General features: G+C 46.9%; 1 protein-coding gene across 1 annotated transcript; it reads right to left on the bottom strand.

The window, feature by feature from the left end:
• Positions 1-456: 456 nt before the first annotated feature.
• On the bottom strand, positions 457-25,133 carry LOC144605565 (uncharacterized). The gene is given in 8 exon segments (XM_078420979.1): positions 457-824; positions 1,797-1,885; positions 2,316-2,453; positions 12,747-13,034; positions 19,483-19,800; positions 21,714-21,817; positions 21,819-21,960; positions 24,740-25,133. Coding segments are annotated over 8 exon segments (1,692 nt in total). The 3' UTR covers positions 457-605.
• Between the last annotated feature and the right edge of the window lie 2,113 nt (positions 25,134-27,246).

Here is a 27,246-nt window from a genome sequence, read left to right as displayed (position 1 = left end):
ACTCCAGTCGATTTGTTAAGCATGATTTCTCCTTTTTGAACACATGATGCCTTTGTCTAACCCTGTTAGATTCCAGCATTTTCCCCTCTACTGATGGTAGGCTCACCAATATGATTCCTTGTTAATTTTCTCCGCTCTTTACTCATACTGATTTCTGTCAAATACTTGGTTCCATGGAAGATTATTTGTGCCTACCTTTATGAAGACAAAATTGAAAGCTGCATATAATTGTTCTGCCATTGCATTGTTCCCATTTAGAATTATCCTGGATTACAGTCGTGGGGGATAAGGATCTGTTTTCACAATTCTTTAACAGCTTAGCCTGGTCCTGTGCCACAGTTGTGCACACACAACTAACCACAGGTGATCACTCTTCCCGACTGTGTGTCACGGAACCCCAAGATCCCGCCCTAACCCTCCCCACCCATCCTTCTCCACTCATCCCACCTACACCCTTACCCCTGTAGCTCTCCCACCTATCCACACCCACTGCTGCAGATGGGCTGAGATGAGTGGGATCCTCTCCATCCCCATACCACAGGAACATCTGCCCAGAGATCAGTACATGCCCATGGACCCAGGGTGGGGGATGGTCATCTCTTGACCTACAAAGGGTGGGATTTTCCATGGGCTCGTCCTCCATCCTTGATCGAGGAAAAGTGTGGGATCCCAGAATAATTCACTGTTTCATACTCCTGGAGCGTGCTCTCCTTGGGGTTTCTGTGCCCTCCTCTTTTGGAAGGTCCAGGAACTGGTGTCTCAGGGGATTTCACTGTGTCATATATGGTGTGAGGAATCTCCAGCCACTCCTTGGGCAGAGCCTGCTGAGAAAGCAGAGAGAATTCAGAGGATTAGAGTTTATAAATCATGAGAGCCTTAGATAAGACAGAACCTTTCTCCCAGGAAGGAAATGTCAAAGATTAGAGGGCATAACTTTAAGGTGAGCCGAGACTCAAGAGTCGTATGTATTGAAAACAGAAGAATTAAACTGTTATTTGGAGGGGCAGTTTAAAGGAGATGTGCGCGGCAATGATTTCACTCAGCGATGCATGAGTGATGCACTCAGCCCCACCAGGCATGATGGTAGAGACAGATACTATAGTGGCATTTAAGAGCCTTTTGGACAGGCACATGATTATGCAGGAAATGGAGGGATGTGGATCACATGCAAGCAGAGAGGTTTAGTTTAACGTGGCTTCATGTTCAGTGTTGACATTGTGGGCTGCAGGGAGCTTGTTTCTGTATGTACTGTTCCATATTACCCTTAGTCACCCATTGCATGGGGAAATTCGTGAAGGCGTAAACACTAACTAGGTGTGTGGGGGTACTGTGTCCCCCAGTAACTGGGTGTGTCGGGGTACAGTGTACCCCTTTAACTGGGTGTGTGGGGGTACAGTGTACCCCTTTAACTGGGTGTGTGGGGGTACAGTGTACCCCTGTAACTGGGTGTGTGAGGTCAATGTACCCGAGTAACTGTGTGTTGGGACAGTGTACCCCAGTGACTGGGTGTGTGGAGACAGTCTACCCCAGTCACTGGGGATTTGGGAGTGGGGGGGCAGTGTATTACCAGTGAGAGAGTGGAGATGGGTGAATCGCTAGGGATGGTTTTGTGCCTCGTCGTTGCTTTGAACTGTGGCAGAGTTCAGTGAGAGTTTACTCAGCTGTGAGTTCAGTGTGAGGTTGTGTTGTGCCTATATGGGATCTTGTGTCCTGCCTGCTGAAGAGATAGTAAGGATGGCCCCAGGGAACTGAGGGGTTCAAATCGCCCTTCCCTGAGGCAATATGTGTCCCTTTACCATCTCGTTCTCCTCCCGAGGCTGCCTGGTGGCTGGATGTCTCTGTGGTGGCTGGGCTTGTGCATAGATAGTCTCCATGTTTGATGGGTCTGTGGGGGAGAGAAAAAAGGATGAGTTCCTGCCCCCACCAAGCATCATCTCCTTTCCATCCTAGTCACATTAACCCTCTTCCCTATCAACCATTCTATCCCTCCCACCCTAAATCTTTGCCCCTCCCGATCCACCTCCCACCTTCATACTTCCATCTCTCCCAATACTGCCCCTTCCCCTACCTACAATCGACCGTCGTGCTCTGATTCCTTTTCCTTTCCAACCTTCATATTTCTCTGCTCTCAAGTCTCTACCCTTTGTACCCACTATTCCCTCCCCTCACCATTTCTTCTTCTCCCTGAGTGCACTTTCTCCATTCCATCCTCTGTCATCTCCTGCCCCAATTCATCATCTTCTATCTGGCACCATGTGCAGTCTTTCCTGGGACTGGGACCACTCTGGCTCATGGACTGGGTATCAGATACTTGCCTCCAGTGACTCGAGATTTTTGACCTCCTACTGTTCTTCTTCTTCTGATGATGCAGACCAGAAGAATGATGAAAACAGCTACACAAGTTGCAACAACCGAAATAATAATAATGTTTTTCAATGTTAATCTCCTTTGTCCTAAAACAACAGAGGAGTCAAAATGTAATGATTACATTTCCATTCTAGCTCTTCCACTGACAGAGAATTGATGGGATCCATCTACCCACATGGGTTTTGATGAAGCCCTCCATTAATACAGTTTTGGTACCCGCAGTCCGCCCTCTATTCACCCTTCAAAATACTCTCCTCCATCCCCGCATGGAATCCAAGGTAAGGTACCTAATTGGATCCAAAATCAGCTTGTTGATGGGAGGCAAAGGGTAGAGGTGGAAGAGTGTTTTTTTGATAGGATGTATTTGACTAGATGTGCACCACACAGGTGGAAGAAGATGTTGGTTTACAAAAAAAGATACAATGTGCTGGAATAACTCAGTGGGTCAGGCGGCATCTCTGGAGAACGTAGACAGGTAATGTTTCGGGTCAGAACCCTTCTTCGGACTGATTGTGGTGAGTGAGGGAGGGGAGCTTGGGGAAAGCTGGATGAGTGCAGGGCAAAGCCTGGCAAATAATAGGTAGAAATAGGAACGGGGTTAGGGGTTGATGGGCAGAAGGTTGGGCAAAAGCCAGCGATGAAAAGACAAAAGGTGTGAAATAAGGATAGAAAATAGACTTTATTGTCTTTTAAATTTTGTTATGGTACCTGCTGCAACCACTTCATCTGGTTGCACATTCCATTTACGTACCACCTTCTGTGTGGAAAACATTGCCCCAAACATTTCTACTAAATCTTTCCCCTCTCACATTAATGCTATGACTTTTAGTTCTTGATTCTAAAGCACTGGCGAAAAAAACCATGTTCACCCTATCGATGCTTCACGTGATTTTATACACCCCGAAAAGATCACAGCCTCCTACTCTCCAAGGAATAAAGTCCTAGCCTGCTCAACCTCTCACAGTCCTTTGAGTCATGTCAACATCCTTGTACATCTTTCTGTATGCTTTCCAGCTTAATGGCATCTAACCTATAGCATGTTGACCAAAATTGAACTCAATACTCCAAGTGTGGCCTCACCACAGTTTTGTACAACTGCAACATACACCGATGAGCCAAAACATTATGACCACTGACAGGTGAAGTGAAAAACATTGATTATCTTGTTACAATGGCACCTGTCAAGGGGTGGGATGAATTAGGCAGCAAGTGAACAGTCAGTTCTTGAAGCTGATGTGTTGGATGCAGGAGAAATGGGAAGGAGTAAAGACTTGAGCCACTTTGACAAGGGCCAAATTGTTATGGCCAGACGACTGGGTCAGAGCATTTCTGAAATGGCAAGGCTTGTGGGGTGCTCCCAGTCAGCAGTGGTGAGTACCTACCGACAGTGGTCCAAGGAGGGACAAACTACAAACTGGCGACAGGGTGTTGGGTGCCCAAGGCTCATCGATGCGCGAGGGCAACGAAGGCTATCCCATCTGGTCCAAACCTACAGAAGGTCTACTGTGGCACAAGTCACAGAATATGTTAATGGTGGCCACGGGAGGAATGTGTCACAATACACAGTGCATCGCACCCTGCCGCGTATGGGGCTGTGTAGCCGCAGACCGGTCAGAGTGCCCATGATGACCCCTGTCCACTGTCGAAAGCGCCTACATTGGGCACGTGAGCGTCGGACCAGTGGAAGAAGGTCGCCTGGTCCGATGAGTCCCGTTTTCTTTTAGATCACGTGGATGGCCGTGTAAGTGTGTGCCGTTTACCTGGAGAAGTGATGGCACCAGGATGCACTGTGGGAAAACGACAAGCCAGTGGAGGGAGTGTGATGCTCAGGGCAATGTTCAGCTGGGAAACCCTGGGAGCGGCATTCATGTAGACGTTAATTTGTCACCTACCTAAACATCGTTGCAGACCAGGTACACCCCTTCATGACAATGGTATTCTCTGATGGCAGTGGCCTCTTTCAGCAGGTTAATGCGCCCTGCCACATTGCACACAATGTTTGGGAATGGTTTGAGGAACATGATGAAGTGTTCATGGTGTTGCCCTGGCCTCCAAATTCTCCAGATCTCAATCCAATTGAGCATCTGTGGGATGTGCTGGATCGACAAGTCTGATCCATGGTGGCTCCACCTCACAACTTACAGGACTTGAACGATCTGCAGCTAATGTTTTGGTGCCAGATACCACTGGACACCTTCAGGGGTCTTGTAGACTGCTTTGGCAGCACACAGAGGGCCAACAGCATATTAGGCAGGTCATCATAATGTTTTGGCTCATCAGTGTATACTCCAGCATGCCAAAAGCCTTCTTCACCACCCTGTCAACCTGTGATTCTATTTTCAAGGAACGATATACGTGCTCAGTCCCTCTGTTGCACGAGACCCTCCAGGGATTAATGTTATAATACATTGATTAAGCCACAGCTGCAATATATTGTGTACAATTCCAGCCACCACACTAAAATGGGTGTAATCTCACTGGAGCAGTGCAGAGGAGATTCACCAAAATGTTGTCTGAGATAGAGTGTTTCAACTATGAGGGGAGACTGGATTGGTTGGGTTTGTTTTCTTCAGAGTGGAGGAGGTTGAGGGTGGATGGGAATGCTGTTAGAGGTGCACCACATTATGAGGGACTGGGATAGTGGAGATCGTATGAAGCTTTTTCTAATGATAGAGCTTAGGGGATATATATTTAAAGAGTGTAGTTAGAAGTTAGAGAGGATCTGAGGAAGGTTCTTTTCGTCTGGAAGGCAGACGAAATCTGAAACACGCTCCCTAAGAAGGTGGTAGCGGCAGATATTCTCACAATATTAAAGCCTCTGGCAAGGACTTGAATTTCCAAGGCTAGAAAGCTATGGATCAAGTACTGGGCCCATTGGGCAGACTATACAAACACTTAAAACCACGCACTACCAGACTTGGACTGGTTGTGTGAGTGGGCGGATGCATGGCAGATGCAGTTTAATGTGGATAAGTGTGAGGTTATCCACTTAATAATCTTATATGTTTCGATAAGATCCTCTCTCATCCTAAATTCCAGTGTATACAAGCCTAGCCGCTCCAGTCTTTCGACATATGAAAGTCCCGCCATTCCGGGATTTAACCTAGTAAACCTACGCTGCACGCCCTCAATAGCAAGAATATCCTTCCTCAGATTTGGAGACCAAAACTGCACACAGTACTCCAGGTGCGGTCTCACTAGGGCCCTGTTCAACTGCAGGAGGACCTCTTTGCTTCTATACTCAACTCCTCTTGTTATGAAGGCCAACATTCCATTGGCTTTCTTCACTGCCTGCTGTACCTGCATGCTTCCTTTCAGTGACTGATGCACTAGGACACCCAGATCTTGTTGTACGTCCCCTTTTCCTAACTTGACACCATTCAGATAATAATCTGCCTTCTTATTCTTACCACCAAAGTGGATAACCTCACACTTATCCACATTAAACTACTACTGTTATCAAACTGCTGAATGGTCCACCCATAAGCCAGGTATAATCCTGATCTTCCAATCTACCACATTGCCAACATTGGACTTTTTCTTTGAAACTAACATTACAATGCTGCAAAAAATATATTCTGCATTCTGGTATTTTTCTTTTTGCTTGTGTATAGCTTGATTGTAGTTATGTATTGTATGATCTGATAATTCCAGGACAGCAAGCAAACAAAAGCTTTTCGCTGTATCTCAGTCCATGACACAATAATAAACCAATCCCAAATGGGATTAGTGTATATGGGTATTGATGTTGGCATGGACATGGTGTGCCAAAGAGCCTGTTTCTGTATGAAGTTATGACTGCAATCTCTTACTAGTTGGGTTATGTGCTTCTTTGTTATTCTTCCTGCAAAAATGAACAATTTAACATGTTACCCACTTTATTCTACATTTGCTGGATCCTTGCCCGCTCACTTATCTTGCCTCTATCCTTTAATAATTACCTTATGTCCACTTCATAACTTACTTTCCTACGTTTTGTTTGGGCCTTTTACACGAGCCATGTTAAAATTCATATACTAGTGGAGGCTCCAGAACAAGTCCTATGGCAATATTGTATCTTGTTCATTTATGCCTTCTCCATTCCCTGTTAGCCTGCCAGTCTTCAGTTCACTCCAACACAAATCCTGCTGCAGTACAAGCTTTTATTTCCTTCCATCATCTTTGATGCAACGTCTCCATAAAATGCCTTATGGAAATCTAATAACAGTACACCTTCATCAGTTTCTGTTCCTGTCTTGTTTGTAACAAAGTGCCCTCGGTCACATCTCTTCCCTCAGTGACTCTCTCTGGAGCTAAGAAAATAACTGCAGATGCTGGTACAAATCGAAGGTATTTATTCACAAAATGCTGGAGTAACTCAGCAGGTCAGGCAGCATCTCAGGAGAGAAGGAATGGGTGACGTTTCGGGTCGAGACCCTTCTCTCTGGAGCTAACGAATTTCACACAGATTCCAATTGCAATTTCACTTTTTGTATATTGGACCCACCCGAACTTGCAGGTCTGTTCAGCATGATGTTGAATAAAAGTTTGGAATCCTATAGTTCCAGCAGGGATTTTTTTTCTTTCTTCTGTAATTCATCTCCTATTTGCACCTTCTACAGATAGGTTCTGTACAGAAAACATATTCACCATCTCTCAGCCAGCACCACCATCGCCTCTATTACGTGTGTCTCTTTGTCGCTATCATTGTCATTCCCTCTGTATTTCCGATTGCACCTTTCTATCACATAAAATACATTTGATTTCTAACTTTTCCAATTTCTGACATAAAATCATCGAGCTGGAATGTTGTTTATTTTTCTCTCATATATATTGAACCTTTGGAGTATTTCCAATATTTTCTGTTTTTATGACACATTTCCAGTATCAGCAGTGTTTCACTCACCAGGTGTGGCCTGATTACAGACATCCATCAGCTGTATCTCTGCCGTGCCCTCACTGACCGGGTTCCTGGCCTCACACTTGTACACAACGTCCCCGACCTCTTCTCTGTGATGGACCTCTACCGTCTCTCCGTGTCCCCGGAGGTGATGGGTGCTGTCGTTTCGCAGAGCTTCTCCTCCCCTCCACCACCTGAAGCTGGTGGGGTCGCCGGAGGTCACGGAGCAGATCAGGGTGAAGTTGCAGATCCCAGTGATGTTCTGAGCCTGAATATGTGTTCCTGCCACGGGTTCTGAGGTTGGGACATAGAGCAGAAAAATTAGTAAAGGAGATCCTTGTGGACCCCTCGAAACCCAACAGCCACGAATGAACTTTAAGCCGATCCCAGCTAATTTCCACACACACCAGTTTAATTCTTCCCTCCCCCCCCTTCAGTTCAGCGAGTTGTTGCTGCAGGAAGTCCACACCTGCTGCGCCCCCTTCCCGACCACTGCCCGCACTCATCCACAAACTCTCAACCATGTTCTGTTTATGGCTCTGTATCATAAGTGATAGGAGTAAAATTAAACCATTCGGCCCATCAAGTCTACTCCGCCATTCAAACATGGATGATCGAAGCTGGGGATTCTATCCAGATGCAGGGTTTTTTTTCACTTCCGCAAATGTTCCCTGTGTCCCTTATGCACCTGAGTGTGATCCAGCCCGGACCGGTCCTGAACCTAGTCCAAGAGTGTCAGCCCTGGGACCGCGATGGGCACAGACCCAGACTGGGATAGCATGCTGTGTTCCAGAGTGAATCTGGCAACATGCAGATCCTGGGTCACACACCCTCACCCTCACCCTCACGGAGACTCAATCTGCTCACAAATCGGGGGTGTAAGCAGCAAGTTATTCCCAGTCTTGTGATGGGACACATTCTGAGAGGGCAACCAAGGAGTCAGAAGGGCGAAAAAGTCACAAGGGATAGAGCAGAGATCCGGGGCTGCAGAGTCACCCTCATAGAAAGCAGATACTGTACATGGGTAGAAAGGGGAGGGAAATCTCCTGATACTTGCCCCCCCCCCATCCTCAGCAGTTGAACTAGCGCTCCCCTATGTTGGACCACACAAAGGTGTCCTGAGACAGCAAAGGCCAGAATGTCCTCTAGGTGGGGATTTCAATGTCCAACATAGGAGTGGATCGGTAGCACCGCCACAGACTGAGCCGCACACTCCTGAAGGACAGACGGGCCAGAGTGGCTGAGACCAGGGGTAACCTGGTCATCCCCAGGCTACAAGTGGCAGGCACACCTGTCCCTGACACCAATGGTGAGAGTTCCCACTGTATGGTCCTTGTGGATACACGTCTGGTCTTCACACCAAGGGCCCATCCCCATTATATTTTGTGGTGCCCACAATCAGAAGAGATCATGCAGCTGACAACTGGGATCCATGTGGTGCTGTGGATCATCAGCAACAGAACTGTCCACCACACAGACTGTAATCTCATGGCCTGGCACATCCCTCACGCCACCATTCTTGTCACCCAGGGGGTCAACCCTGGTTCACTGAGGAGTGCAGAGGACATGCTGGAAGCAGCACCTGGTGGAGATAAACACCATGAGGTGCCCGCCTGGTGACGCTGCAACACAGGGTGACATGCAAGCTCATCAGCAACAACAGCTACAAAAAAAAAGAGACGAGGGACCTCACAGCCTATGGCTCAGGTCACAGCTCTACAATCTTCCTACATCTGGACATAAATAGTGGTGGACATTTCAACAGCTCATCGAATGCAGCGGCCAAAGGAACATCCCCATCCTCAGCAATGATGGGACCCAGCATGTGAATGCTGGAGACAAGTCTGATCATTTACAATCATGTTCAGCCAGAGCAGCCAGAGTGCTGAGTGGATGATCTTTAGTCTTCTGTGATCCTACCGTCACAGAAACCTGTTACCCGACAAATTAGTTTACTCGATGCAAAAGCATGTTTGTAAGTTATAGGAGCAGAATTAGGCCATTTGGCCCATCAAGTCTGTGCCGCCATTTACTCATGGCTGATCTATCTTTCCCTCAACCCCATTCTCCTGCCTTCTTCCCATAACCGTTGACACCTGCACTAATCAAGAATCTATCAATGTCCACCTTAACAATATCCATTGACTTGGCCTCGAAAGCCTTCTGTGACAATTAATTCCACAGATTCATCACCTGAAACAAATTCCTCTTCATCTCCTTTCTAAAGGTATGCCCTTTCATTCTGAGGCTAGGGTCTCTGGTCCTAGTCTCAATCATTAATGGAAACATCCTCCACATCCTGTCTATCCAGGAAACTGGCAGTGTGCCCAAATACATATCCAGCTCCAGGCAACATCCCAGCTATAGTACTGAAGACTGTACTCCTGAAGTAGTGGCACGTCTGGCCACATTGTTTTTGCAACATTGGCATCCAGTGACAATGTGGAAAATCGCCGTCATGTCCGCTGTTGAAAAACAGGATGAATCCAATCATCTGATCACCTCCCAAATAAGATCGCCTCTCATCCTTCTAAATTCCAGTGTATACAAGCCCAGTCATTCCAGTCTTTCAACGTACGACAGTCCCGCCATCCTGGGAATTAACCTCGTGAACCTATGCTGCACTCCCTCAATAGCAAGGATGTCTTTCCTCAAATTTGGAGACCAAAACTGCACACAATACTCCAAGTGTGGTCTCACTAGGGCCCTGGACAACTACAGAAGGACCTCTTTGCTCCTATACTCAACTCCTCATGTTATGAAGGTCAAAATGCCATTAGCTTTCTTCACTGCCTGCTGTACCTGCATGCTTATTTTCAGTGACTGATGAACAAGGACAGCCAGATCTCGTTGTACTTCCCCTTTTGCTAACTTGACAAAATTCAGATAATAATCTGCCTTCCTGTTCTTGCTACCAAAGTGGATAACCTCACATTTATCCACATTAACCTGCATCTGCCATGCATCTGCCCACTCACACAATCTGTCCAAGTCACCCTGCATCCTCATAGCATCCTCCTCACATTTCACACTGCCTCCCAGCTTTGTGTCATCTGCAAATTTGCTAATGTTACTTTTAACCCCTACATCTAAGTCATTAAGGTATATTGTAAATAGCTGCGGTCCCAGCACCGAGCTTTGTGGTACCCCACTAGTCACTGCCTGCCATTCTGAAAGGGACCCGTTAATCCCTACTCTTTGTTTCCTGTCTTCCAAACAATTTTCCGTCCATGTCAGTACCCTTCCCTAATACCATGTGCTCTAATTTAGCACACTAATCTCCTATGTGGGACCTTATCAAAGGCTTTCTGAAAGTCCAGGTACTTTACATCCACTGGCCCTCCCTTGTCCATTTTCCTAGTTACATCCTCAAAAAATTCCAGAAGATTAGTCAAGCATGATTTCCCCTTCGTAAATCCATGCTGACTCGGAATGATTCTGTTACTGCTATCCAAATGTTCCGCTATTTCTTCTTTTATAATTGACTCCAGCATCTTCCCCACCACTGATGTCAGGTTAACAGGTCTATAATTTTCTGTGTTCTCTCTCCCTCCTTTCTAAAAAAGTGGGATAACATTAGCTACCCTCCAATCCACAGGAACTGATCCTAAATCAAAAGAACATTAGAAAATGATCACCAATGTGTCCACGATTTCTAGAGCCACTTCCTTAAGTACCCTGGGATGCAGACAATCAGGCCTTGGGGATTTATCAGCCGTCAGTTCCATCAATCTACCCAACAAAAAAATTCTGCCTAATGTGGATTTCCTTCAGTTTCTCCGTCACCCTTGGACCTCTGGCCACTCGAACATCTGGGAGATTTTTTTTTGTCTTCCTTAGTGAAGACAGGTCCAAAGTACCTGTTGAACTCATCTGCCATTTCCTTGTCCCCCATAATAAATTCACCTGCTTCTGTCTTCAAGGAACGCACATTTTACGTAACTATTTTTTTCCTCTTCACATACCTAAAGAGGCTTTTACTATCCCCCTTTATATTCTTGGCTCGCTTATCTTCATACCTCATCTTTTCTCCCCATATTGCCTTTTTAGTTATCTGCTGTCGCTCTTTAAAAGTTTCCCAATCCTCTGGCTTCCCGCTCATCTTTGCTAAGTTACACTTCTTCTCTTTTATTTTTATACTGTCCTTGACCTCCCTTGTCAGCCACAGTCGCCTCTTACTCCCCCAAGAATCTTTCTTCCTCTTTGGAATGAACTCATCCTGCACCCTCTGTATTATTCCCAGAAATACCATTGCTGTTCCACCATCTTCCTCTTTCCAGTCAACTTTGGCCAGCTCCTCCCTCATGCCTCCACAGTCCCTTTTGCTCAACTGTAATACTGATACTTCCGATTTTCCCTTCTCCCTCTCAAATTGTAGATTACTACAATCACTACAATCACTATGATCACTACCTCCGAATGGCTCTTTTACCTTGAGTTCCCTTATCAAATCCGGTTCATTACACAACACTAAATCCAGAATTGCCTTCTCCCTGGTCGGCATTTGCTGGATCCTTGCCCGCTCACTTATCTTGCCTCTATCCTTTAATAATTACCTTATGTCCACTTCATAACTTACTTTCCTACGTTTTGTTTGGGCCTTTTACACGAGCCATGTTAAAATTCATATACTAGTGGAGGCTCCAGAACGAGTCCTATGGCAATATTTTATCTTGTTCATTTATGCCTTCTCCATTCCCTGTTAGCCTGCCAGTCTTCTGTTCACTCCAACACAAATCCTGCTGCAGTACAAGCTTTTATTTCCTTCCATCATCTTTGATGCAACGTCTCCATAAAATGCCTTATGGAAATCTAATAACAGTACACCTTCATCAGTTTCTGTTCCTGTCTTGTTTGTAACAAAGTGCCCTCGGTCACATCTCTCCCCTCAGTGACTCTCTCTGGAGCTAAGAAAATAACTGCAGATGCTGGTACAAATCGAAGGTATTTATTCACAAAATGCTGGAGTAACTCAGCAGGTCAGGCAGCATCTCAGGAGAGAAGGAATGGGTGACGTTTCGGGTCGAGACCCTTCTCTCTGGAGCTAACTTATTTCACACAGATTCTAATTGCAATTTCACTTTTTGTAAATTGGACCCACCCGAACTTGCAGGTCTGTTCAGCATGATGTTGAATAAAAGTTTGGAATCCTATAGTTCCAGCAGGGATTTTTTTTCTCTCTTCTGTAATTCATCTCCTATTTGCACCTTCTCCAGATAGGTTCTGTACAGAAAACATATTCACCATCTCTCAGCCAGCACCACCATCGCCTCTATTACGTGTGTCTCTTTGTCGCTATCATTGTCATCCCCTCTGTATTTCCGATTGCACCTTTCTATCACATAAAATACATTTGATTTCTAACTTTTCCAATTTCTGACATAAAATCATCGAGCTGGAATGTTGTTTATTTTTCTCTCATATATATTGAACCTTTGGAGTATTTCCAATATTTTCTGTTTTTATGACACATTTCCAGTATCAGCAGTGTTTCACTCACCAGGTGTGGCCTGTTTACAGACATCCATCAGCCGTATCTCTGCCGTGCCCTCACTGACCGGGTTCCTGGCCTCACACTTGTACACAACGTCCCCGACCTCTTCTGTGTGATGAACCTCTACTGTCTCTCCGTGTCCCCGGAGGTGATGGGTGCTGTTGTTTCGCAGAGCTTCTCCTCCCCTCCACCACCTGAAGCTGGTGGGGTCGCCGGAGGTCACGGAGCAGATCAGGGTGACGTTGCAGATCCCGGTGATGTTCTCAGCCTGAATATGTGTTCCTGCCACGGGCTCTGAGGTTGGGACATAGATCAGAAAAATTAGTAAAGGAGATCCTTGTGGACCCCTCGATATCCAACAGCCACGAATGAACTTTAAGCCGATCCCAGCTAATTTCCACACACACCAGTTTAACTCTTCCCTCCCCCCCCTTCAGTTCAGCGAGTTGTTGCTGCAGGAAGTCCACACCTGCTGCGCCCCCTTCCCGACCACTGCCCGCACTCATCCACAAACTCTCCACCATGTTCTGTTTATGGCTCTGTATCATAAGTGATAGGAGTAAAATTAAATCATTCGGCCCATCAAGTCTACTCCGCCATTCAAACATGTATGATCGAAGCTGGGGATTCTATTCAGATGCAGGGTTATTTTTCACTTCAGCAAATGTTCCCTGTGTCCCTTATGCACCTGAGTGTGATCCAGCCCGGACCGGTCCTGAACCTGGTCCAAGAGTGTCAACCCTGGGACCGCGATGGGCACAGACCCAGACTGGGATAGCATGCTGTGTTCCAGAGTGAATCTGGCACCATGCAGATCCTGGGTCACACACCCTCACCCTCACCCTCACGGAGACTCAATCTGCTCACAAATCGGGGGTGTAAGCACCAAGTTATTCCCAGTCTTGTGATGCGACACATTCTGAGGGGGCAACCAAGGAGTCAGAAGGGCGAAAAAGTCACAAGGGACAGAGCAGAGATCTGGGGCTGCAGAGCCACCCTCATAGAAAGCAGATACTGTACATGGGTAGAAAAGGGAGGGAAATCTCCTGATACTTGCCCCCCCCCATCCTCAGCAGTTGAACTAGTGCTCCCCTATGTTGGACCACACAAAGGTGTCCCGAGACAGCAAAGGCCAGAATGTCCTCTAGGTGGGGATTTCAATGTCCAACATAGGAGTGGATCGGTAGCACCGCCACAGACTGAGACGCACACTCCTGAAGGACAGCGGGCCAGAGTGGCTGAGACCAGGGGTAACCTGGCCTGACCTGGTCATCCCCAGGCTACCAGTGGCAGGTACACCTGTCCCTGACACCAATGGTGAGAGTTCCCACTGTACAGTCCTTGTGGATACATGTCTGGACTTCACATCGTGGGCCCATCCCCATTATATTTTGTGGTGCCCACAATCAGAAGAGATCATGCAGCTGACAACTGGGGTCCATGTGGTGCTGTGGATCATCAGCAGCAGAACTGTCCACCACACAGACTGTAATCTCATGGCCTGGCACATCCCTCACGCCACCATTCTTGTCACCCAGGGGGTCAACCCTGGTTCACTGTGGAGTGCGGAGGACATGCTGGAAGCAGCACCTGGTGGAGATAAACACCATGAGGTGCCCGCCTGGTGACGCTGCAACACAGGGTGACATGCAAGCTCATCAGCAACAACAGCTACAAAAAAAAAAAGAGACGAGGGACCTCACAGCCTATGGCTCAGCTCACAGCTCTACAATCCTCCTACATCTGGATATGAATAGTGGTGGACATTTCAACAGCTCATCGAATGCAGCGGCCAAAAAAACATCCCCATCCTCAGCAATGATGGGACCCAGCATGTGAATGCTGGAGACAAGTCTGATCATTTACAATCATGTTCAGCCAGAGCAGCCAGAGTGCTAAGTGGATGGTCTTTAGTCTTCTGTGATCCTACCGTCACAGAAACCTGTTACCCGACAAATTAGTTTACTCGATGCAAAAACATGTTTGTAAGTTATAGGAGCAGAATTAGGCCATTTGGCCCATCAAGTCTATGCCGCCATTTACTCATGGCTGATCTATCTTTCCCTCAACCCCATTCTCCTGCCTTCTTCCCATAACCGTTGACACCTGCACTAATCAAGAATCTATCAATGTCCACCTTAACAATATCCATTGATTGGCCTCCAAAGCCTTCTGTAACAATTAATTCCACAGATTCATCACCTGAAATAAATTCCTCTTCATCTCCTTTCTAAAGGTATGCCCTTTCATTCTGAGGCTAGGGTCTCTGGTCCTAGTATCAATCATTAATGGAAACGTCTTCTCCACATCCTGTCTATCCAGGAAACTAGCAGTGTGCCCCTATACATATCCAGCTCCAGGCAACATCCCAGCTATAGTACTGAAGACTGTACTCCTGAAGTAGTGGCACATCTGGCCACATTGTTTTTGCAACATTGGCATCCAGTGACAATATGGAAAATTGCCGTCATGTCTGCTGTTGAAAAACAGGATGAATCCAATCATCTGATCACCTCCCAAATAAGATCGCCTCTCATCCTTCTAAATTCCAGTGTATACAAGCCCAGTCACTCCAGTCTTTCAACGTACAACAGTCCCGCCATCCTGGGAATTAACCTCGTGAACCTATGCTGCACTCCCTCAATAGCAAGAATGTCTTTCCTCAAATTTGGAGACCAAAACTGCACACAATACTCCAAGTGTGGTCTCACTAGGGCCCTGGACAACTACAGAAGGACCTCTTTGCTCCTATACTTAACTCCTCATGTTATGAAGGTCAAAATGCCATTAGCTTTCTTCACTGCCTGCTGTACCTGCATGCTTATTTTCAGTGACTGATGAACAAGGACAGCCAGATCTCATTGTACTTCCCCTTTTGCTAACTTGACAAAATTCAGATAATAATCTGCCTTCCTGTTCTTGCCACCAAAGTGGATAACCTCACATTTATCCACATTAACCTGCATCTGCCATGCATCTGCCCACTCACACAATCTGTCCAAGTCACCCTGCATCCTCATAGCATCCTCCTCACATTTCACACTGCCTCCCAGCTTTGTGTCATCTGCAAATTTGCTAATGTTACTTTTAACCCCTACATCAAAGTCATTAAGTTATATTGTAAATAGCTGCGGTCCCAGCACCGAGCTTTGCGGTACCCCACTAGTCACTGCTTGCCATTCTGAAAGGGACCCATTAATCCCTACTCTTTGTTTCCTGTCTTACAACCAATTTTCTGTCCATGTCAGTACCCTTCCCCAATACCATGTGCTCTAATTTTGCACACTAATCTCCTATGTGGGACCTTATCAAAGGCTTTCTGAAAGTCCAGGTTCTTTACATCCACTGGCTCTCCCTTGTCCATTTTCCTAGTTACATCCTCAAAAAATTCCAGAAGATTAGTCAAGCATGATTTCCCCTTCGTAAATCCATGCTGACTCGGAATGATTCTGTTACTGCTATCAAAATGTTCCGCTATTTCTTCTTTTATAATTGACTCCATCATCTTCCCCACCACCGATGTCAGCTTAAGAGGTCTATAATTTTCTGTGTTCTCTCTCCCTCCTTTCTAAAAAAGTGGGATAACATTAGCTACCCTTCAATCCACAGGAACTGATCCTGAATAAAAAGAACATTAGAAAATGATCACCAATGTGTCCACGATTTCTAGAGCCACTTCCTTAAATACCCTGGGATGCAGACAATCAGGCCCTGGGGATTTATCAGCCTTCAGTCCCATCAGTCTACCCAACAAAAATTTCCTGCCTAATGTGGATTTCCTTCAGTTTCTCCGTCACCCTTGGACCTCTGGCCACTCGAACATCTGGGAGATTTTTTTTGTCTTCCTTAGTGAAGACAGGTCCAAAGTACCTGTTCAACTCATCTGCCATTTCCTTGTCCCCCATAATAAATTCATCTGCTTCTGTCTTCAAGGAACCCACATTTTACGTAACTATTTTTTTCCTCTTCACATACCTAAAGAGGCTTTTACTATCCCCCTTTATATTCTTGGCTCGCTTATCTTCATACCTCATCTTTTCTCCCCATATTGCCTTTTTAGTTATCTTCTGTCGCTCTTTAAAAGTTTCCCAATCCTCTGGCTTCCCGCTCATCTTTGCTAAGTTACACTTCTTCTCTTTTATTTTCATACTGTCCTTGACTTCCCTTGTCAGCCACAGTCGCCTCTTACTCCCCCAAGAATCGTTCTTCCTCTTTGGAATGAACTCATCCTGCACCTTCTGTATTATTCCCAGAAATACCTGCCATTGTTGTTCCACCGTCTTCCTCTTTCCAGTTTAGAAGGATGAGAGGAGATCTTATCGAAACGTATAAGATTATTAAGGGGTTGGACACTTTAGAGGCAGGAAACATGTTGCCAATGTTGGGGGAGTCCAGAACCAGGGGCCACAGTTTAAGAATAAGGGGTAGGCCATTTAGAACTGAGATGAGGAAAAACATTTTCAGTCAGAGAGTTGTGAATCTGTGGAATTCTCTGCCTCAGAAGGCAGTGGAGGCCAATTCTCTGAATGCATTCAAGAGAGAGCTGGATAGAGCTCTTAAGGATAGTGGAGTCAGGGGGCATGATCACATTGAATGGCAGTGCTGGCTCGAAGGGCCAAATGGCCTCCTCCTGCACCTATTGTCTATTGTCTATATTGTCAACTTTGGCCAGCTCCTCCCACATGCCTACATAGTCCCTTTTGCTCAACTGTAATACCGACACTTCCGATTTTCCCTTCTCCCTCTCAAATTGTAGATTAAAACATTATAATATGATCACTACCTCCTAATGGCTCTTTTACCTTGAGTTCGCTTATCAAATCCGGTTCATTACACAACACTAAATCCAGAATTGCCTTCTCCCTGGTAGGCTCCAGTACTAGCTGCTCTAAGAATCCATCTCGGAGGCCCTCCACAAACTCCTTTTCTTGGGGTCCAGTATCAACCTGATTTTCCCAGTCTACCTGTATAATGAAATCTCCCATAACCACCATAGCATTACCTTTGCGACATGCCAATTTTAACTTGATTCAACTTGCACCCTATATCCAGGATACAGTTTTAGGGCCTGTAGATAACTCCCATTAGGGTCTTTTAACCCTTGCAATTCCTCAGTTCTACCCAAACTGACTCGACATCTCCTGATTCTATGTCACCCCTTGCAAGGGACAATATCATTCCTTACCAACAGAGTAACCCCACCCCTCTGCCCACCTGTCTGTCTTTTCGATAGGTCGTATACCCCTGAATATTCAGCTCCCAGCCCTAGTCCTCTTGCAGCCATGTTTGTAATTCGCACAATATCATACTTGCCTATATCTAACTGAGCCTCAAACTCATCCACTTTATTTTTTATACTTCGCGCATTCAAATACAACTTTAACTTCGGTATTCACCTCCCCTCTCACACTGGTCACTATTGGCCCTGACCTTACTCTCTTATACCTTCTCGAACTTTCCTTCCCATTAATTTGGGAGTCTTTTGCAACTTTTCCTGTATTCATTTCCCCTTTAACTCCATCTTTATATTCCCAATTTGTCAACCCCTCCCCCCCATTATTTAGTTTAAACCCACACGTGTAGCACTAGCAAACCTGCCTTCCAGAACGTTGGTCCCCCTCTAGTTAAGATGTAACCCATCCATTTTGTACAGGTCACTCCTACCACAGAAGAGATCCCAGTGGCCTATAAATCTAAATCCCTGTTCCCTGCACCAGCCCCTCAGCCTTACATTCAGATCCCCTATCTCTCTGTTCCTGTCCTCACCAGCACGAGGTACAGGAAGCAATCCAGAGATAACCACCCTGGAAGTCCTGCTCTTCAGTCTTCCTAACTCTCTAAACTCACGTTGCACAACCTCCTTCCTCTTCCTCCCGACCTGGTTCGTGCCCACATGCACAACTACTTCTGGCTGTTCACTTTCCCTCTCGAGGATGTTCTGAAGTCGGTCCGTGACATCTTGAACCCTGGCACCAGGGAGGCAACAGACCATCCTCGAGTCTCGCCTGCCGCCACAGAATCTCCTGTCCGCACCTTGGACAATGGAGTCACCCACTACTATGGCTCTGTCCGACATCGCTCTCGCCGGTCGAGTCTCATTGCCAGGATTGGAGCCACCGACCTGGAAGCATCTTCTTCCCGACAGCTCCCAAGAGGGTGTACCTGTTTTCATTAGGCACAGCCACCGGGGTCTCCTACACTCCACGTTTACTCCTCTTTCTCACAGTCACCCACCATCGCTCTTCCTGATTCCTTGGAGTGACAACCTCACTATAGGTCCTGTCCAGGAAACTCATTTACCCGAATAGCCCTGAGGTCATCCAGCTGCTTCTCCAGTTCCACAACACGTTCATTCAGGAGCTGCACCTGGACACAATTCCTGCATGTGTACTTCGCAGAAGCTCCAGCGATGTCCCTGACTTCCCACATCCTGCAAGAAACACACTGACCAACCTGCCTGCCATTACTTCAGTGACAAAAATCACATTTCAAACAAGTGCAGCCTCCTTCCCTCAGCCTTCTCGCCGAAGTCTCTTGAGCCAAAGACTCACACTTTACCTCCCAAGGCTGGAAGAAGGTGGAAATCCCCTTCCCCGTGGAGCAATGGGAATGTGGGAACCGTTGACAGTTCGACCCTTCACCCTTCAGTAAACTGTGGATCGCACAGGATCTGCCATCACCCATTAATTAGGGGGGTTCAGGAGCCGGTGAAACCTGGGGCCTCTGCGGCAATCTCACTCACCGTACACCTCCAGTCGGACTTTCGCCGGAGTTTCAGATCCTGTACGTGTAACAACATTCACCTCGTAATCACCAGCGTCCTCTCTCCGTAGATCACGGATTTCCAGACTGAAGTTCCCGCGGTGAAGAGTGACCCGTCCCGTGTAATTGCTGTCATAGTATTTAATGGTCCCATTCGAGTACTTCGCTATGATGGTTTTGGGTGATGTCTGCCTCCACTCAACGTTGCCATCGTCCGGTACGACTGTGATCCCAGCAGGTAAGGAGACCGAGTGTCCCCGAGCTCCGGTCACGGTGCCAGCGGCGGCCCCAGTCCCAGCTGAGGAGACAAGAGAGGCAGTCAGCAGGAGAGCTCAGTGACTGGAGGAGGAATCGGAGCTGGGAGAATCACAGAGCACAGGAGCAGGCCATGCGGCCCATCGTCTGGTTCCCGGCTCTGTGAGAGACCGGCCCACAGTTCCTACATCACACAGCAAACCCACGTGGGGGTGGGGGGGACAGAATGAAGACTCTCTGCACCCGGGGCTGGGGAAGAAAGTTACAGCCTGCAGCCAGATATAGATGGACGGGTCAGGGGGTACAGTCAGACAAGGCAAATGGACCCGGTCTGAGAAAGAAGGGAGATGGGGTGAGTTTGGAGAGAGTGAACATGGTGGAGGAACGGGATAAATGGGAGGGTAGGAGTGGTATGGGGAGGGGACATGGAGCAGACCCTTGGAGTGCACTTACACAGATCCCCGAAGTAAGGACAGGTGGGTGACTGAATACCACACAAGAAACTGGATCAAAAGGTGAGAGCACACACAATCCAGGGGAAATTGGCAAATCGGATGCAAAATTATCGAGGTGATTGGAAGCAGAAGGATGGTTAGGGGGGAGAGATAGATCAGCCATGATTGAATGGTGGAGTAGACTTTGATGGGCCGAATGGCTTAATTCTGCTCTTATCACATGAATTTAAGATATCGGTGGGGGTTTTGTCTTGTTATTGGAATCTATATTCTGCTATAATCTTTGACACCATCCTCACTGTGTGCAACTCCACCAACATAAAACATTGTATTGTAGCGACCATAGGGATTGGTCCTGAGAGTCGAACCATCGGATTGGCCAGCAAGGTCACGTGGTGGTTTTGTGTTTTGTCACGTGGTAACTTCTTTAACAAAGTACAAGCCTTCAGACTCGCCATAATATATAATATTAATCACCCAATAAAGATCCAACACAGATCCTTCTGGAACTCCATTAGTCACAGACCTCCAGCCAGAATAACACTCTTCCCCCACAACCTTCTATGTGTGAGCCAGTTCTGAATCTGAATGTGCAAGTCAATGTGGAGCCTACGAATCTTCAAACAGGCCCTTCAGCCCAGTGCTAGACAACTACTTGGCTTGGCACCTCTCAATTCCAATCACCAACCATTTGCTAGTGAAAAATTCTCTCTCTCTCTCTCTCTCTCTCTCTCTCTCTCTCTCCCTCTCTCCCTCTCCCTCTCCCTCTCTCCCTCTCCCTCTCTCTCTCTCTCTCTGTCTGAGAGCTGAATGCCCAGAGCCCTGTGGAAGTCAGAAGCCGCTGTCAGGGTGCAATGAGCTGGTTCTGACATGGAGGGTGGGGAGGGTGTTTGGTCAAACATTGCACCAAATTGTGGCAGGAAGTGGGTCAGGCTCAGAACACTTCATTGAATAAGAAGTATGTGAAGCAAAAAAATAGAACTGGACCGCGGATGTGGCGAGAGTAGTGGCAAGGATGGAGGGGGAGGTTGTTGAAGGGAGGGACGGAGGGAGAGAGAGAGAGGGAGGGAGGGAGAGAGATAGCGAGGCACAAATGGCAATCCAATGTTAACTACAGAGAGAGGTTTGTAGAGATGTCAGGAACCAGCAGAGAAAGTAGCAGAGCTGGAGAAAGAGAAAGTGGCAGAGCTGGAGAAAGAGAAAGTGGCAGAGCTGGAGAAAGAGGCACAGAAACAGGGACAGAGTGAGAAGGAGCGTTTGGATAGAGAGAGAGATGAAGAGAGATAACATCAGCAGAATGTAAGAGGGACTGTGAATGACAGAGTGAGGGACAGAATAAGAGACCAGTGTGCCCCACCTTTATGACAGTGTGGCAGCATTTGGGCTACCACAAAGCCAGGAAATGTCCACAATGGGTTGAATGGCCTTTATATGCACTGAAAATCTGCACAAGCCTCACACACATCTATAACCAGAGATGATCATTAATATCTGAACTTACCTGCACAGACGGTAATGAGGGACACCCAGAGCAGGGAGGGGATCCTCCTCAATGAAAGATGCCACATCTTGAAGTGATGTTTCAGTGCTGCGAGATTTAAAATAAGTGAAAAGATCAGGAACTGACTCGTCCTCAAACCCGCCTGTGATAGGGTAATAGGCAGCATGTTCTACGTGTGACAGAGGACGCGTACAGAGAAGAAACACATTGCACTGACCTCTTCCGTACCAGCATTCTGACTCGTTTGCTTTTTCATTTTGTTTTAATTAGAATTACTAATGGTAATGCAAAATTACTCATGGTATTGGGGGTAGGGTATTGACATGGATAGAGAACTGGTTGGCAGACAGGAAGCAAAGGGTAGGAATTAACGGGTCCTTTTCAGAATGGCAGGCAGTGACTAATGGGATGCCGCAAGGCTCGGTGCTGGGACCCCAGTTGTTTACAATATATATTAACGATTTAGATGAGGGAATTAAATGTAACATCTCTCAGTTTGCGGATGACACAAAGCTGGGTGGCAGTGTGAACTGTGAGGAGGTTGCTATGAGGTTGCATGATGACTTGGATAGGCTGGGTGAGTGGGCAGAAACATGGTAAATGCAGTATAAAGTAGATAAATGTGAGGTTATCCACTTTGGTGGCAAGATCTGGAAGGCAGATTATTATCTGAATGATATAAAAAAATAACTGCAGATGCTGGTACAAATCGATTTATTCACAAAATGCTGGAGTAACTCAGCAGGTCAGGCAGCATCTTGGGAGAGAAGGAATGGGTGACGTTTCGGGTCGAGACCCTTCTTCAGACGGGTCTGAATGATGTCAGATTAGGAGAAGGGGGATGCAACGAGACCTGGGTGTGCTTGTACATCAGTCACTGAAAGTAAGCAAGCAGGTACAGCAGGCAATGAAGAAAGGCAATGGCATGTTGCCTTCATTACGAGAGGATTTGAGTTGAGCAAGGAGGTCCTACTGCAGTTGTACAGGGCTCTGGCGAGACCACCCCTGGAGCATTGTGTGCAAGTTTGGTCTCCTAATTTGAGGAAGGACATTATTGCGATTGAGGGAGTGCAGCTTAGGTTCACCAGGCTAATTCCCGGGATGGCGGGACAGACGAATGATGAAAGAATGGGTCGACTGGGCTTGTATTCGCTGGAATTTAGGATGAGAGAAAAACCTTTTCACCCAGAGAGTTGTGAATCTGTGAAATTCTCTGCCACAGAAGGCAGTGGAGGCCAGTTCACTGGATGTTTTCAAGAGAGAGTTTGATTTAGCTCTTAGGGCTAAGGGAATTAAGGGATATGGGGAAAAAGCCGGAACGGGGTACTGATTTTGGATGATCAGCCATGATCATATAGAATGGCGGAGCTGGCTCGAAGGGCCGAATGGCCTACTCCTGCACCTATTTCCTATGTTTCTATGTTTCTCTCTCCATCACTTAATCTATCTGCCAATATTACTCTTACTTTAATTTAGCCCGTCTGTCTACTCCAATATGTGTCTCCATCCATCCCTTTTATTCTCACTTGTTGCTCTGGATCTCTCCCTATGTGTCTCTCCCTGTCAGCCACTACCCCTCTTTCTCAGCAGCTTCCTCTTAAATTTCTCTCAATCTCTTTGTATCTCACTCTGACAATGTGTCACTCTTTTAATCTGAGCTACCGCTCTCCCATCTCCTTTCTCTGAATCTCTCTTCCACAATCTCTCTGTGTATCTCTGTTAGTTTCTCTTCACTTCTCTCTTAATCTGTACATCCTCCTTCACAATCTATGTATGTGTCTCTAAATATCTCTGTGTCTCACTCTCTCAATATTGCTGCATCTCCTCTATCTCTCTGCATCTCTCTTCCTCTATCTTTGCGTATCTCTCTATCTCTCTGTGACTCATTCCCTCTATCTCTCTGCATTTCACTCGCTCTCTGTTTCTCTCCTTGTCTACATGCAGTTGGTACAGGCTGGAGGGGCCAAACAGTGTCCATCTGTGCTGCAACAATCCTGTATCCAACTGTGACAGATCTGAGGCCAATGTCCAGCCTTGCACCAGAATTGTGCATTGTGTGGATCCCAGCCAGAGATGCCCAGTTCGGACTGATGACTGGGTGATATTACATGCAGATGTGGTGAACTCCAATGTACTCTGGGTTACTGTGATTTCCTATTGTCTCCACAGGGAACTGAGCACAGCGCAAACCACTCTCCAGAGCCCTCTCCCTGCCCAACAACATGCATAGTTTCTGTTCCACTTGTTCCACACATTCCTGACCAGATTAAAAAACGCAGGCACTGGATTGGTGAGTAAGTCAATTGCAGTGGGAGAATGAGGGAGGTTTCAAAAAGCACATGTTAGAGCTGTAGTGGTAGGAGACTCATTAGTTACGAGGGGGACACAGGAGATTTTGTGGTAGCAATCGAGACTCCAAGATAGTGTGTGGCCTCACTGGTGCCAGAGTCCAAGATGTCTCTGAGCGGTTGCATCTCCCCTTTATTTTAGGCCCCCAAATAGTCAAAGGAAATTAGAAGAACAAACATGATGAGAAATTTCAGGCAGCTGTAAGACTAATAAGATTGTCCTAGTTGGGAATTTTAACTTTCCCAATATGGACTGGGAACTTTCCCAATATGGACTGGGACTGTCATCGTGCCAAGGGCATTAGTTAAATGTGTCCAGGAAAGTTTCCTGAGGCAATATATAGAGGGCTCTAAAAGTGAGAGGGCAACGCTCGAAATGCGTAATGCGTGGTAAGTGTATTCCTTCAGTTTTATATGAGGTTGATATTAGTTGTGTTACGATTGATGTAGGATTAGGATAAATGTAAGACAGGACATGGGTGTTTAGCATTTGTTTGTCCTGAATCAATCATCTGTAGTTTATTTTACTTAGAAGATACATACTTGGTTGCTTAGTCCGGGGAGGTTGGGCATTCCTGAAACCCCAATTATGGAAACGCTGAGCCATTCCAAACTTTGTAAGTCCTATTCTGCTCAATATTTCCTGCTTCAAGATGTCATAGTTATTCGCTATTGTACTGTCCAAGTCTTGAAAAGCTTTCTGTGATTCCCCGGCTAGGAACAGGGCTAGGATACCAACCCACTGGTCTTTAGGCCACTTTTCTCTGGTTGCTGTAGTCTCGAATGCATGGAGATAGGCCTCTGGATCATCGGTGGGTCCCATTTTAGGAATAAAATCACTGGCACGGACCCTCGGGTTGGTGGTTGATGGCCCCGCTCCTTGAGACTGGATCCTCTGTAACCTGAGTTCCGCTTCTTTCAACATATTGGCTTTTCTTTGTTCCTCCAAAAGAGCCCGGCTCGTCTCTATTTGGAGTTGGTTACTCTGAGCCAACATCTTCAACATTTCCTCCATGTCGTTCTCACTGGTTCTCAATTGTGCCAAGCGGATAGTCAAATCACTGATGGACATTCGTACTCACCCACCCCTCCTTATTTGGCATTCTCCACCATTGTGATGTCTTGAGAGGTTGGGAGCTTTTCTCTTGAAGGTTGGGAGGTGTGGGTGCCGGAAATGAAGACAGAAAAGTTCTTGTTTTCAAACTTAAATTTCATATATTTAGTCTTTTCCAAAAACAGGTAAACTTAATTGTTTGCAGACAGGTACACAAACCCAAAACAAGTAGTTAAATCAAAACTGTAGCTTGCTGCCTTCTTACAAAATATGACTCAAACACTGCTTTTCTTTCTCCCTCTCCCCCCCTCTCCCCCCTCCTCCCTCCCCCCCTCCCCCCCCTCCCACCCCTCCCCCCTCCCCCCCCCCTCAAACGCTCATCATATGTTAACCTATTCATTCCTGGGATCTGTCTTGTAAACCTCCTTTGGACCCTCTCCAGAGCCAGCACATCCTTCCTCAGATATGGTTCCGGAGGTGCTGCTGCGGCAGACGCCTTCTGGAAGTGCCGCTGGGAAGCTGGAGTCAGACCCTCACGGGCCGTGGGCTGGAGCTGTGCTGGCCAGAGCGCGGGCCAGAGCCTGGCGGGTCAAAGGTGGAGCCTTGCGGGTCAGAGGTAGAGTCTCATGGGTTGGAGCCTGTGCCTCGCAGATCAGAACCTCATGGGCCGGAGTCTAGCGGGTCAGAGATGGAGCCTCGCGTGTCGACGAAGCCTCACGGACTATGGTGCCTGGGTTGGCAGAGCCCACGGTTGGGACTTAGGTCAGTGCCACGGAGGTGGCACGGTGGCGGTAGTGGAAAGGTCGGTGCAGCGGTCAATGATGGCGCCGACCAACCTACGAGGATAGACACGTGGAAGTGAGGACGCTACTGCCGAGGGAATTAACAAAGGACGACCTGGCATGAGGGGACCGCCATGATGGAGGGGGAAGTACAATGGATGATGCAGAACCCGCCGTGAGGAGGGGTGAGGGGGAAGAACAAGGGGGACCTGGCGCGGGAGTACTTTGTAACTTTGTAAGCTGCCTTTATGGGCGACTATTTGCATATCTTCGGTATGCAAGCAAAGAATTTCACTAACATGTCACATGTGACAACAAAGTGTTCAATTCAATTTAATTCAATTCACAATATTCCAAATGCAGCCGGATCAACGCCTTGTAGAGCCTCAGAAGTCCACCCATATTTTTGTATTCAACCCCTCTTGAAATAAATGCTCGCATTGCGTTTGATTTCTTCACTATCGATTCGACTTGTAGATTAACTTTTTAGGAATCCTGCACCAGCACCCTCAAGTCCCTTTGCACCTCCGATTTCTGGATTCTCTCCCCATTTAAAAAATAGTCTACGTCTTTATTCCTACTAACAAAATGCATGACTCCACACTTTGCTCCACTATATTCCACCTGCCACTTCTCTGCCCACTCTCCCTTCCTATCCAAGCCTTTCTGCAGAGTCCCGGCTTTCTCTACACCACCTGCCCCTCCACCTATTTTTGTATCATCCACAAACTTAGCCACAAAGTCTTCAATCCCTACATCCAAATCATAGCTTAATGGTAACTGTCACCTCCAGTTGCTGCCAGTTTGTTGGCAGGCTTCCCCCACAGAGTCTAATTAGAGGAGGTGGGTGCGGCTTTATCTTTACCCTGGCATATACTTGACTTCTCACTTACTTGCTTGGATCCTGCAACATTTCTCACATTTGAGCATTGAGGAATACATGGAGCAGAATAACTGCGGGCAAGCACATATTTCACAGGCCAACAGGAGGAATGCATCAACAGCATTTCATGGCAGAATGACACCTATGCCTGGCCCATGCAGAACCAAACATGACAACCTTTCTCACTGATGACACAATCCAATTGCTCCAGGCAAAGGCAGGACATGGGGCATCCTTGATGCATTCCTGTCTCAAAGTGAAGGGTTATTCACAAAATGTTGGAGTAACTCAGCAGGTCAGGCAGCATCTCGGGAGAGAAGGAATGGGTGACGTTTCGGGTCGAGACCCGAAACACATCCCAAAGGCGTGCAGATTTATATGTTCATTGGCCTCTGTAAAATTGCTCCTAATGTTCTGGGGTTGGATGAGCAAGTGAGATAATATACAACTGGAGCGGCACTGGTGG

Source organism: Rhinoraja longicauda, chromosome 24 (assembly GCF_053455715.1).
Source record: "Rhinoraja longicauda isolate Sanriku21f chromosome 24, sRhiLon1.1, whole genome shotgun sequence".
Classification (NCBI taxonomy): domain Eukaryota; kingdom Metazoa; phylum Chordata; class Chondrichthyes; order Rajiformes; family Arhynchobatidae; genus Rhinoraja; species Rhinoraja longicauda.
This window is presented reverse-complemented; position numbering and strand designations above follow the sequence as displayed.